Here is a 14,274-nt window from a genome sequence, read left to right on the forward strand (position 1 = left end):
TTTTTTTCCAAAAACTAATGAAAATGGTCTCTTCAAAAATAGCCAATTTTGTTCACCTCATCTGCATCAGCATAGTCAACGCCATCATCCTGTGCAGGACATTTGTAGCTGAAAGACAAAAACAACAACACATTAATGGCATTGAAATAACAGTTCTAGCAATCATCTACAGTCATCTAAAGTCTAAGGCACTTTTAGCGTTTTAAAACTTTTCGTTCTGGGGGAAAAAAAAACAAAAAAACACAGCTGCCCAACAACTTGTCCAGGTTTTTTGGTTCCAAAACTGGGATTGGTGAGTCGGAGGATGAGGAGAGCGTTCCTTACCACACGGTAGGGTCCTTTCTCCTCTCTCTCCGAGGCACTTCCTGCTCTGCGTCCTCCTGGCTCTGGCCTTTCTTGCGGCAGCGTCTGACAGACACGATCACGACGAGGAGGAGGACCACGCCTGCGATGCCCAGGGCGATGTAGATGGCCAGCTTGACGATCTCCGAAATGGAGGCTGTGGACACCACCTGTAGCCGCGTCTCCCCTGCGTTGCCGTGGACGTCAGGGGGGTTCTTCACCTGGCAGGTGAAGGTTCCGTTGTAGGTGAACTTCACCTCGCGGATCAGGATGGAGGCGTCGCGGCCCATGATGTCACCGGCCCACACCGCCCGCTTACCGAAGCGCCCCTCCAGGGGGGGGAAGGGCTTGTCGTGGTAGTAGAACACAGACTCTTCTCGTCCGGGTCCGAAGGGTCTGAAGCGCCAGGAGATGGTGAGGGTGGCGTGGTTGATGGGGGCGGTGCTCTGGAAGGTGCACTTCAGCCGCACGTCTGTCCCGTTCACCGCCTCCACATCGTCATGCGTGTACACCTTCATCCCTCTGACCGGCAGCACGCCTGAAGCTGCTAATGCGGACAGGAGGAGGACAACCCGCTTTACGCACATCGGATGACCGGGTGTCCACAGTCTGGATGACAGGGTGTCCACAGGGTGTCCAACTACCAACAGCCTTCTTGGAATCCCCAACTCGCCTGAACAACGTCTTAATGAACCGTAAACTCGGTCAACTCCAAAGTAACTGATTGTCCAACGCAGCTTCCGTTTCCTGTGCCAACAGAACCAGCGTTGCCAGATGGGGCAAGTGAATGGGCTACTTTTGACACTTTTGATCAAACTGGGCTGGATACAAAAAACATTTGGACGGTTGGGCTGGATAAATAGTATTCAGGCGGTATCAAACTGTCAGTGCCTGAATGAGACACGACTAAATGCGTGTAGTTAAAACACACACCCTAGTAGCACATTTTGGGCTGGTGGTTTTTGGTGGATTTAGCGGTTTTTAGACTGTGGTTAGGCTGGAAATTGTCAATCCTATCAGGCAACCCTAAACAAAATCAACTTCACAGAAAAGAAAGAAAAAAAAAGAAACTGAAAAAAGCGCCTTTTCATTTTGTACTTGTGTACATTTAAATATTATAGAAATTAGCCATGTGAAAAAGGTAAACGCATTTGCTAAAGGCAAAAATTATTAAAAACAAAAACGTGCGTACTGACATCCACATGATGTGAGATCTACCCTAACATCCACATGCTTGAAGCGCATTGAGTTGCATCTTGTAAGAAATGCGCTATACAAATAAAATTTGATTTGAAATTTGATTTTGATGATGTCAGATCTGCGCGCATGCGCAGACATTCCGTTTGATCGATGCACGCGGATTACATTGTTTTTGTGATACGAAACACGAAGGGGGCGTAAAAAAAACACATTTATCTTATCCAAGCTAAATTTGATTGAATTGAATAATAACTGAACATTATTATAACACACTAAAACTAGGTTCATATTAGCTATCATTCTGCACCGAGGAACGGTATTGTTTTGCTCCAGCTCCAGGATTACGCGTGTGGTTGAGGTGAGTTACATTCACTCCTTGCTTGCTGCTCTCAAATACCTTTAGTGTAAATAAACATAAGCTTGTTAGTTAAATCAATCAATCGTGCACCTAGAAACGGTAGGCTACTATAATACATATTACATTCGCAAACACACTGCGCTTTTGGAGATATATTGGTAGTTAATTCAGACTTTGCACGTAGCGCCGCTTCTGTTGTCTCCAAACCAACATGGAGGAAGAGAGGGATCCCTGCTCCATCCATGGCACTGAGTGTCAAACATATGGCTGGATTATAGATTTCTAACTATTTACCCTTATGACCATTTTTGCTTAAAGTAAATCATGCACTGCTGAACCAGTGACGATGCCACCACATGTGTGTAGGCCTGCCTAGTTGATAATGTTTACATTGAGTGTGTCTAACGGCTCATGCAATTTCAAATTGTTATTGATTTAACTGATTTATGTTCAACGCACGGAATGGATTACAACAATTTGGCGCCAGTGGCCCCTATATATACAGTATATAGGATAATTCCGTCTCATATGTCTTGCATTTATACTATTGCGTGCAGTGCGCTTGATTCTGGGGAATATTTCATTGAATTAAGATACACATAATTAGGGTGTTAGGTACCAATTTTAAAGATTGCTTTTGCTGGTACAATTGATATACATTGTTCTAGAGCATACTCTCAGAAGCACAGAGCACTTTGTTTTATGATGATAGGACATACGGTTGCTGAGATACAACCCATTTTGTGAACCAAGACAGGTCAAAAAGGTTGCGCACCTAACAATGGACACCTGTCTTCCGGAATGGCACCAAATGGACCTTTTTATCACTATATTTTACATACTTTACTTCATAGCTTAAGATAGGTTGATCACACTGTAATGACATTTTCAGGGATGATAGAAACTACTATGCATGACATTTACAACAAATAAATATAAAAATATTATGCTAATTTAATGAATAATATGCAAATGTATGAATGAATGAATGAATGAATGAATGAATGAATGGATTTTATTGTCATTGCTACAGTACAGGTACCAAACAACGAAATTAAGGAGGGGTGGCTCCCCTGGTGTTAGGAAAGGAAAAAAAAAAAACTTTAAAAAAAAAAAAAAAATCACAAGAAGGGAAGGAGCTGGTTTACATAAATAAAAGCTATGTACACTATCCACTGTACTATACTGTACAGACAGACGACTAGGGTTGTCATATTGCACAATAGTATTATTCCACATTTATTTAAAGTGTCGCAGTTTGCAGGCTTGAAATGTACATGTTTGTGCCTCAGCACTACACCTGATTTTTTCAGTCCAGCAGCTGCCATCAATCCGTCCAGACTGTCCAGGGCCCAGAACTTAGGTCTTTGCTGTGTTCAGGGCCTGGACGGCCCTGTGGTAGAAGCTGTTCTTCAGTCTGTTTGTCCTTGCGGCCAGGGTCCTGAACCGCCTTTTCGAGGGCAGCCTGGTAAAGTGTTTGTACCCAGGGTGGGTCGGGTCCCTGGGGATCTTGGAGGCCTTCCTGAGACAGCGTGTGTTGTACAGCTCTTCCAGAGAGGGGAGGGGGGCGCCGGTGATCTTCTGTGCTGTTCTCACGACTCTCTGTAGCGCATTTCTCTCCGCTGTTGTGCAGCTGGAGAACCAGTTGCAGATGCCGTAGGTGAGGATGCTCTCCACTGCGCCGCGGTAGAAGGTCACCAGTATCTCCTGCTTGCTGTGTTCCTTCCTGAGGACTCTCAGGGTGTATAGCCGCTGTTGTGCCCTCTTGATGGTGGCTTTTGTGTTGTCCTTCCAGGTCAGGTCATCCCGCATGTGCATCCCCAGGAATCGGAGGGTTGAGACTAGGGATGCTCCGATCTGGATTTTTGGGGCCGATACCGATCACCGATTTTTTTCCTCAAGATCAACCGATACCGATACCGATACCGATTTTTAAAAAATACATAACTGTAGGCCTACTGACTGGATAGCCTACATATTTTTTGCTTTTTAGACAAAAGTTTTGATCCATTAGGCACCAAGCAAACGCAGACCCATTTTTATGGCATAGTAAAGGTCTGGCCTATCACCCAGTTAGGGCCTGAAGCCCAAGTCAGTCGATATGGCTGTATAAAACACATCATAAACGTGGCCTTCATGGTTTACATACTGTTACGTCCTCCTATGTTTTCTGTTCAGTTATCTGTCTTCCCCAGGGGGAAAAAAAAAAAAAAAGATCGGTTTTTGCGATCGGCCATTTTTGCCGATCACCGATCGAGTCATTTGGAGTGAAATCGGCCGATTTAAATCGGTGGCCGATAAATCGGAGCATCCCTAGTTGAGACTCTCTCCACGCTCTCTCCGTCGATGAGCAGGGGCTGGATCTCGGACTTTTTCCTCCTGAAGTCTACGATGATTTCCTGGGTCTTTGACTTGTTCAGCAGCAGGTTGTTAACCTTGCACAGCTTGCTCAGTTGCTCTACCTCATCCCTGTACGCCGCCTCGTCCCCCCCCGAGATGCATCCCACCACGGTGGTGTCGTCTGCAAACTTAACGATGGAGTTGCTGGGGTGGACGGGGGTGAAGTCGTAGGTGTAGAGGTTGTAGAGGATGGGGCTTAGCACGCAGCCCTGGGGGGACCCAGTGCTGAGTCTGAGGGCTGTGGAGGTGTGGGGGCCCACCCGCACCCTCTGGGGGCGGTCGGTCAGGAAGTCCTTGATCCACGCACATATAGAGTGTGATAGACCCAGGTCTAGTAGTTTGGTCACTAGCCTGTCTGGAAGGATGGTGTTGAAGGCGGAGCTGAAGTCCACGAAGAGCAGTCTCGCGTAGCTGTTTCCCCTCTCCAGGTGGGATAGAGTGGCGTGGAGAGTCGTCGCGATGGCGTCCTCTGTGGACCTGTGGGCTCTGTAGGCGAACTGGTATGGATCCAGGTTGGGCGGGAGGCGTGTGAGTATGTGGGCCCGGACTAGTTTCTCGAAGCACTTCATGATGATTGGTGTGAGTGCCACCGGGCGGTAGTCGTTTAGGCAGCTCACCGTGCTTTTATTCGGGACTGGGATGATAGTTGAGGTTTTCAGGCAGGGTGGGATGGTGGCCTGGGACAGGGACTGGTTGAAGATGTTGGTGAAAACCCCGGCCAGCTGGTCGGCGCAGTCCCTCAGCACCCGTCCCAGGACGCCATCCGGCCCCGAGGCTTTCCTGGGGTCCACCGCCTTCAGTACGCGTCTCACTTCATGCTCTGTGAGGGTGAGGCTGCTGAGAGCTGGAGAGAGTGGTGTTTGTGTTGTGGTTACCTCCGTTCGCCCCTCGTCGAACCGGGCGTAGAAGGTGTTCAGCTTTCCCGCCAGCAGGGGGTCGTCCTCTGCGGCTGTGAGCCTGTTGGCTCTGAAGTTTGTCATCTGCTGAACCCCCTGCCACATCCGCCTGGAGTCGTTGCTCAGGAGGCATTCCTCAAGCTAACACTCAATGGTTAACATGAATAGGCTTAGCTTTTTAATATTATGACTAAACCAATGTCAAATGAAAGAAATGAGATTCCAGACATTGTATCAAATCAAATCAATCAAATAATATCAGAGCCGCAAGCAGGCAAAGGTAAAAAACCTGTACATTACAAAATTCATAACAAAGAATGCATTTCATAAATAAGTTACTTGCAATAATGAGCTCCTAACCTAATTACTAATCTCATGTCTCATTTTTCAATTGTAAGGTCTCCAATTTGTAAATCTTGTAGCAGAGGGAATTCCCATTCATCACCAACATCATATTTTATTTTATATAATGTGTTCAGAGTGTTTGCTCTTTTTTTGGTCATCTGGAGCACAGTGGCAGTGTACCACACTGGGGCTGAATCCTTTTCTTCGCAGCAGTTGTGTTGCACCCTCTGGCCCACTAACTTCTCAGGTTGTTTTAAGTAGTCACAGATGTTCTCTTTCTGTGTTTCTGTCTGTCTTTTCTTCCTTGATGCACTCAATTTCTCGGACAACTTCCTTTTCTCTTCAACAAGTCTTGTCATGGCTTCTTCTTGTGTCCTATAAGTTAGAGCAGGCTGCAGATCAGTTTCATTTTCTTCCTCTGCTTCTGCACTTTCCAACTGGTTTATGTGCAGAACTTCTGCTAAATTTGAGGTCAACTCCTCCAAAGAGAAGACGTGAACTTTTCCATCCCTGGTCATTGTTTGTTGGAAAAGTTCCCTTCTCCCATCTGCTTTAAGGACCGTCTTGTGAAACTGTAACTGAGTGAGTAAGGCTGCTTTTTTCCCCTTATCACCTCCAAGACCTGCAAGATTGACATCCATGTCTGTGAGGGATCGCCAGACACCCCCCAATTTGGTGATCTTATTGGTGATCTCAATCTTCTTTGTCTTGTCCCGCCTATCCCTCTCTTTTTTTTGTTCCTGTTTTTTTAGGAGATTTTCTTGACGTTGTCTTTTTATATCTTCCTTTCTCGCATTGTATCTCATCAAAATATATTCAGAGGATTTTCGGGCCATGGCCATCTTCTCTTCCTTCTCCTCTGGAGTCAGGTTGTCCAGCCATTGCATAGTCCCGTTATGCAGCCACATAACCATCGCCTCATGTGAGATGGTCCTGGCAGATGGCTTTTGTCTCACCAGAAGGTCAAGAACAGCGAAGTCCCTCTCAGACAGCATGTTGGTGGTTGGGACATTTGAGGCATGTGCCTGAATTCGAGCTGAGGGGTCCCAGTACTTCCCCCCAGGTAGCTGATCAGCAGCTTGCCTCTCTAGGAGGATCTGCATTGCAGACATGACCAACTCCAGAGCTTGCTGTGTCAACACTTGGAACTCCTCATCTGCGCTCTCCCTGAATAGTTCCTCAAACAGGATGTCCTGGTGCTGCTCAGCGATGTCTGGGCTGAACAGTGGTTCCCCTTCCAGAAGAGAGCTGGCATCTTTACTCCATCGCTCTAGCTGAATCCTCATGGTGAGGAGATGTTGGTTGAGGCTGAGGATGTTGGTCTCAGGAGTATTCAACAGTCTCAAAAAGGGGCCGGTGACTGTTTTGTCGATGATGCCCACCCAGAGCTCTAACACCAGCCAGAAAGACCTTTTCTTGGGCATCAACAGTGACTGATCTAAGGAGCTGATTTGGGTTAGGAAGGGACTGTATCAGATCCACAATATGGTGTCGATGGTAATACACAGCTGCAGCATTGTGGCATAGGATGTTCACCCTGTTGCCAATGAAACTAACCATATGGTTTTTCAGGCTAAGGGTGTCGAGGTGGGATTCCAGCAGGTTAGGAATACCTGCCTCATCAGAGCCACGGGTGGTAAATGCTTTGCAAGAGGTTATAACCAGGCGGGCTGCCCCTGCTTCATTGGTGGAGAAGCTATGCATGTTTTTACCCCCTTGAATTATGACATCTTCAAAGGTCTTCAATGCCTTCTTTGCTTCCTCTTCTAGGTTGGCAATGAGGTGCATTTTACAGAAGAAATTTGACATTGAAGTCAGCTCTGATTTGGTAGCATCATCCAGACTCTCCCAGTTGTTTATTGCCACTGGTAGGATATCCTCTCTTACCGCCTGCAACTCCCTGTTAAATGAGGGGTTTACTGGACCCTGGTCGGACATGGTTGTCTTAAATGAGACGATCATTTTTGCCACGTTCTCCTCAGTGGTCCCTTCTTCAATTACACTAGCCAGCTCCTTAATCCTGTGCATGAAAGACTCCATTGTTCTCTCTGTGTCCCCTCCTCCCTGCTCCAGTAAACCCATTGTCATTGTCTTCCCACACCCTAATGTCACCTCAAAGTCTTGGTAGTTCTTGTGGAATTTTGTTGTTCCATCCCCGTGCAAGCAGTTTCCGCTGTTGGTGAGAAGGGCTTCTCCAACCTGTGAAAATGTGAGAATGTTTGTGAGAATGTTTATTTTTTGATCCCTTATACAATTCATAATACAGATATTAAAAATGTACACAGTCACAATGCGTAACACCAGGACCAAAAAGGTGTAGGCTGAAGCCATGGCTTATTGCGCCTACCCATGGTTTTTCCCCATGAGTACATAATCAAAACATTGAAACTTTTATAAACAAAATTTCACTTACGCATCTTAACAGAAAACTCAAAAGTACCAAACAAAAAACTATATTTATATCTCTGTTTTATACTCGTTAATCATCTTATTTTTTTGTAATTTTTAAAATCCTTTTAGTGTACTACACATTTTCATTTCCTTTTCAAAAGTATTCCATAAGTTAACTCGTTTAACTGTTATACATCTTTGTTTTGCATTTGTTCTAATCTTTGTTTTCATAAACATATATTCCTCTGAGTTCGTACCTGGATGTCTGCCAGACCTCTAGCTTCAAGCAGAAGCTGTGATTTCAGCCAGTTGCTTGGGATCTTTTGGATATCTTGCCCAGCCAACCTGTTTAGCACAGTCTTAATCACTGCATCAACTTTTCTCATTGAGACGTTCATCGATAAGAGAGCCATTACGACCTCCCGGATTTCATTGGTGTATCTCCCGTCTTCAAAGGTGATAATTGTGTCTATGCATTTAAGTTGCTCTAACTCTTTTTTTTCTTTTTCAATTAGTTTTTGCTTTTCCTCCAGCTCCAATAATGTGTTATTCAGGTCTTCCTGGTCCTGCATTTCCTTGGTCTGTTTGTCTGTCATTTTTCTTTTCTTTTTGCGACAACTGTCAACAGAGGATTTCATTTTCCGTTTGAGTTCATCAAGCTTTCTCTCTGTTTCTCTCTGTCTTTCCTCAAATGTTGTCTGTTCCTTCTCTGCAATTTCTTTTTCTTTCTCTGCATCTTTTAACTTTTGACATAATCCTTTAATGGTTTCTTTTAGTGTTTTTACCTGCTCTTCTTTTGTCTTTAATTTTTTGTTGAGGTTGCGCACCTTGCTTGTTGCAACCTTTGCACTCACTCTAGCTACTTTATTTGTCACGTCCAATGTTGCTGCTAATGTCTTGCATACTGACTGTGCTTTCTCCAGTTCTGATTTGTCCTTTTCTACAGTGCCCTCCAGCTTAACCTCCAGATGTTCCTTTTCCTCTTTTAGTTTGGAGTTTTCATGTTCTAGCCCTGTGATTCTTTTCTTCATTAGTTTTCCTGCTTTGTTTAACTGTGAGTCTGTTTTTTTTTTATCTTGGCCTTTCTCATCGTCTTTCCTTGCTACTGGGATTTTAAATGGCTGTTGGAGATATCTTGTCACCTCCTCTTTATTTTTCCCTTTCTTTTTTTTTTTTATACTTTATTGCAGGACTTTACATTACATTTCACAAGTTCATTTCACACGCTTTACAAGTTTTTCTTCACTTGTTTAAGTTCATCCTGCATCATTTTTGTTTGTTTTTATTTTTTTTATAGAGAGAACAAGAAATAAAGAAAATAAAGAATAGAGACTAGAGAGAAAATATAGAAAAAGAAGAGAGAAATTATAGGGATAGAAATAGAAAAGTAAGAGACAAAGGGAGGGGGGTGGGAGGGGTGGGATCGGGGAGGGGGGGGGGGGGGGCTTCCTTCCTACTCATTCATTCGGTCTATTTACTCCAGTTCATAGTGAATTGCTCTTCACGGCCTCCCACTTTGCAAGTAATTCTTTCCATTTCTTTTATCTCTTCAACAGTTTTTTTCCAATTATTAACGGATGGTGGGTTTAAGTCCAACCATTTACGTGTGATTTGCTTTAAAGCCGCGATACGTAGTATGGTGTACAAATATTTATCTCCCTCTCTGTATATATCTAATGGAATAAGACCGAGTATAATATTGACTGGATGTATAGGATTTTGTAAGGTAAATGTATTTTTTATTTTTACTTGAACTGCCTCCCAAAACCTTTTCAATTTAGGGCATGTATAGAAAATGTGTGTGTGATTGGCTTCTCGTTCCGTACATTTCCTCCAGCATTCTGCATTGCCTGTTGGCCTATATTTTGACAACATTTTCGGTGTTAGGAAGATCTTCATATTTATTTTCCAAGCAAATTCTTTCCAGAATTTTGATTGTGTTGTCTTAAATATTCTTTTGCATGCTTCTTTCCAATCGTCATCCGTAATTGTTATTGCTAATTCGTTTTCCCATTTTTCTTTAGTGTTATCTTCTTGTATCTTGATTTCTTGCATGATTTTGTAAATTTTTGAGATTTTTGTCTTTTCACTGTTTCTATTTTTGATCAGATATTCCATTAGTATATGTGATCTTTGTTCCTGTCTCCTCTGCTGTGTTATAAGGTAGCTTCTAATTTGTAAGTACTTAAAAAAATGGCTATTACTTATATTAAATTGATTAACTAAGGTTTCAAATGAGTCTATCATGTCATTTGTAACCATCTGTGAGTACACCTGTAGTCCCTTCCTAGCCCATTCTTCTAATATTTTGTCTGTTTTATTAGGTAAAAAGTCTGGGTCACTGGCTATCTCTCTCAAATAAATACATTTGTCATCACATTTATACATTTTACGAATAGTTTTCCAATTTTTGAGGGTATTTTCTATGCATCTGTTATTTCCACTATATTTTTGAATATCCTTTAGACTCAGAAAAGGTAGTGTTCCTATTGATATTGATATTGCTTGTTTTTCTATGTCTTTCCATTTGGTTTGAACCGAGTTATTCATCCATTTCATTATTGTATCTATTTGATTTGCATGGAAATAGGACTTTAGATCAGGGAAATTAAACCCTCCTTTTTCTCTGGTTTGAGTTAGTATACTAAGTTTTTTCCGTTTACTTTTGTAGTTCCAAATGAAATTTGAGAGCATTGTATTCCATTTTTTGAAGCTACGCTGTGGAATGGGAACTGGTAATGTTTGAAATAAAAACAGAAACTGTGGGAGGATCATCATTTTGACGCTTTCTACTCTACTCATTAAGGATTCAGGTGTTATCTTCCATCTAATAAGATCTTCTCGTATTTTATTTTCAAGGGCTTGATAATTGTCGGTGTATAATGTTGTTATATCTCCAGTGAGGTAGATTCCTAAATATTTGATTTTCTTTGCATCCCATTTCAACTTGTATTTTTCCTTAATTTCCGAATCTATCTGTTCTCCAATTGTTAATACTTCACACTTACTTTCATTTAGTTTATAACCAGAGTGTTTACTATATTCTGTAATTGCTTCCATTAGGCTTGGTAAGGATTGGGCTGGTGATGTTAAATAAACAACCACGTCATCTGCATATAATGCCAGTTTGTGCTGTTCCTCTTTTATCGTTATGCCTTTGATGGTATTATTTTTCCTTATACTTTCTGCTAGTCCTTCCATGCATATAGCAAATATAACTGCTGAGAGTGGGTCTCCTTGTCTTGTACCTTTATAGATTGGAAATCTTCTGGATATTGTGCCATTTACTTTTACTCTTGACACTGGATTTTTATACATTCCTTGAAGCCATTTATTAAAATTCTCATGAAATCCAAAGCTTCTTACAATTTCAAACATGAATGGCCATAGCACTCTGTCAAATGCTTTTTCTGCATCCAGTGTTAAGAGTAGAAGGTTTGCACCATTGTTTTGTGCGTAGTCCATTATATTTAACGTCCTCCTTATATTATCTGACAACAGCCTACCTGGTATAAAACCACATTGGTCGCTGTCTATTATATCTGGCACGATGTCCTTTAACCTATTGGCAATAATGGCTGTTACTATTTTATGGTCCGTATTCAGTAGTGATATTGGCCTGTAAGACGAACATTCAGTAGCGTCCTTACCTTCTTTATGTATAACCGTTATTATAGATGAGTTCCAAGTAGTTGCCCAATTTCCCGTTTGTAATACAAACTTATATGCTTGTAAAAGTAGTGGTATCAATTGTTTTTGAAAAGTTTTATAAAATTCATTAGTATATCCATCATCACCTGGTGTTTTCCCCATTTTAAGATTATTTATTTGATGTTGTATTTCATTTACTGTGATGTCCTTAATGAGCTGTTCATTTTTTGATCTTGTTACTTGCTTTAAGTTTAACTTATGTAAGAAATCTTTCATTAGTCCCAGGTCAATGTTTCCTGTGTTTTTATAAAGGTTCTCATAATATTTTACGAATTCTTCAGCTATTTTATCCTTTTCCGTTATTGTTCCAGAGCCTTCTACAGTCTTCAATTTCGAAATGTGTGCTTTTTTAGTCTGTGTCTTAAGTCGATATGCTAGGAGTTTTAAAGACTTAGGTCCTCCATCGTAATATTTCTGTTTGGTGTATGTCATTAATTTCTCCACTTCCTCTGTACGAATTTTATCCAACTCCTTATACTTCTTTTTTAATTCATTTTTTACTATTATTTCATTTGTATTTTTTAATTTGTCTTCCAAGTGTTGTATTTGTTGTTCAAGTATTTTCTGTTTTTGTTGTGTTTGTCTTTTCTTCCATGCGCAATATGATATTATCTGTCCTCGTAGTACCGCTTTAAGGCCCTCCCATATAATAGTTGGATTAGTATCTCCATTGTCATTTATCTCTACGTATTCTTTTATGGCTTTATTGATTTTTTCAACAAAGATCTTATCTTGGAGAAGTGAGTTGTTTAATCTCCATATTTTTTCTCCTTGCTTTATATCCAAATGTATAGTTATAGATAGCATAGCATGATCTGATAAATCCCTTGTGCCTATTGTGCATGTTTCCATCCTCTCTACGTCTTTTTTAAACATGAAGAAATAATCCAGTCTATTGGAAGTTGGAAATCGTCCAGAATAATATGTATATGTTTTTTTAGTTGGATTTAGCATCCTCCATATGTCTACTAATCCAAATTCTGACATTGCACTTCTTAAAATTGATGATGTTTTATCAGCTCTGTGTGGTTTATTATTTGAGGAATCTAGCCTAGAATTTATTGTAAATTCATATCTCCTCCCATTAGGGTGATTCCTTACATTTTGTCATTAACATTTCGATTATTTCTGACATGAATTCTGGGCCTAATTCCAGTGGATAGTATACATTTAAAAATGAGACAGTAATTGACTCTATTTTACCAATTACTAAAACAAACCGGCCCTCTTTATCGTATATATGTTGTTCTTCTATAAATGGTATGTGTGGTTGTATAATTATAGCAACACCCCTCTTCTGTGTTCCATATGAACTGGAGTAAATTTGTCCCCTACTCAATTTGTCATGTTCTTTTTTTTTTAAATGGGTTTCTTGTAAAAAGAGGACAGCTCTCCTCAGCTGGAGGATAATCTTTTTCCTCTTAATTATGTTATTCAAGCCATTAACATTTAATGATATTATTTTCAACTTTTTCATATCTCCGTTTAAGGGCTTCATTTTAAATTAACATTGCGAGTATTTCATAAAGTAAGCATATTATCGGGACTAGGAAAACAGTAGGAGGGGGAAGGACAGTAATGAAAGGAGAAAGAGGGAAAGAGGAAGAGGAATAGAAACGAGAAGAAAAGGAAAGGAAAAAGAAGAGCAAAAGACAAAAGAAAGAGAACATAAAACATTTAATACAAAAAACACATTCAGGGTAGTGAAAAAAACCATACAGGACAAACACAAAAAAGCAACATGTACAACACAAACACACAGACACACAGTATATTATAGTGTATCTCCCCAATGTTCCCACTTCCATTTCCTATTTTTCCCTTTCTTCAACTGAGTGACGGCTTTGTGCATCCTGCTCACACACATGTATAAGGCAGGATCATTAACCTCCGTTTGAGGTATCAGCTGTCTCACTGCATTGTACAGTTCTTTTGACATCCCATGTTTATTTCGCAGACTGAGCACTGTATCATTGGTAAGGCTGCCTGACTCCTCAGCGTCACTGGATGCACAATCCATTGTACCCCACCAAATCTGGAAAAAGGAGACATGGAAACGTTCATGATCATACAGTTTTTTGTTTCGATTTTTTGTAAGAATTTTAATTTAAGGTCAATAATCAAACATCATTGTTATGCATTGTGTAGTGAGGATACATATGATTTAATACAACAACCTTTCTTTAACAAGGGTGCCAATAATTTTGACCACCACTATAACAACAGTCAGAATTGCATTAAACTGCTTTAATGTGGCATCAGGTTATACTTGGATAATCAGTCAGATCAGGTTTTTTTACATTTATTTTAGATACCAGAGATCTCACAGCCCAATTCTCTCTCTCTCTCTCATTCACAGAGCAGAAGCGCGTCTCTCTCTTGCTCTCTCCCTCTCTCACTCACTCAATCGCAGAGAATAAGCACACCTCTCCCTCCCTCTCTCTCTCTCTCTCTCTCTCTCTCTCTCTCTCTCTCTCTCTCTCTCTCTCTCTCTCTCTCTCTCTCTCTCTCTCTCTCTCTCTCTCTCTCTCTCTCTCTCTCTCTCTCTCTCTCTCTCTCTCAGCAGAAGCTCCAGTAACTAATATATCTAGCTAGCTACAGCTTTGTATGACAGTGATTAGTTTAGCTAAA

The 14,274-nt window shown here is 41.3% G+C and overlaps 1 protein-coding gene across 1 annotated transcript; it reads right to left on the reverse strand.

Moving 5' to 3' along the window:
* Window positions 1–320: 320 nt before the first annotated feature.
* On the reverse strand, window positions 321–929 carry LOC308165352 (myelin protein zero-like protein 2; the record flags this gene model as incomplete). Its single annotated transcript, XM_080539510.1, has 1 exon — window positions 321–929. One exon carries the CDS (start codon window positions 927–929, stop codon window positions 321–323), a length of 609 nt encoding a protein of 202 aa, XP_080395636.1.
* Between the last annotated feature and the right edge of the window lie 13,345 nt (window positions 930–14,274).

This window comes from Nansenia antarctica (genome assembly GCF_963989245.1).
Source record: "Nansenia antarctica genome assembly, chromosome: 9".
In the NCBI taxonomy this organism is placed as follows: domain Eukaryota; kingdom Metazoa; phylum Chordata; class Actinopteri; order Argentiniformes; family Microstomatidae; genus Nansenia; species Nansenia antarctica.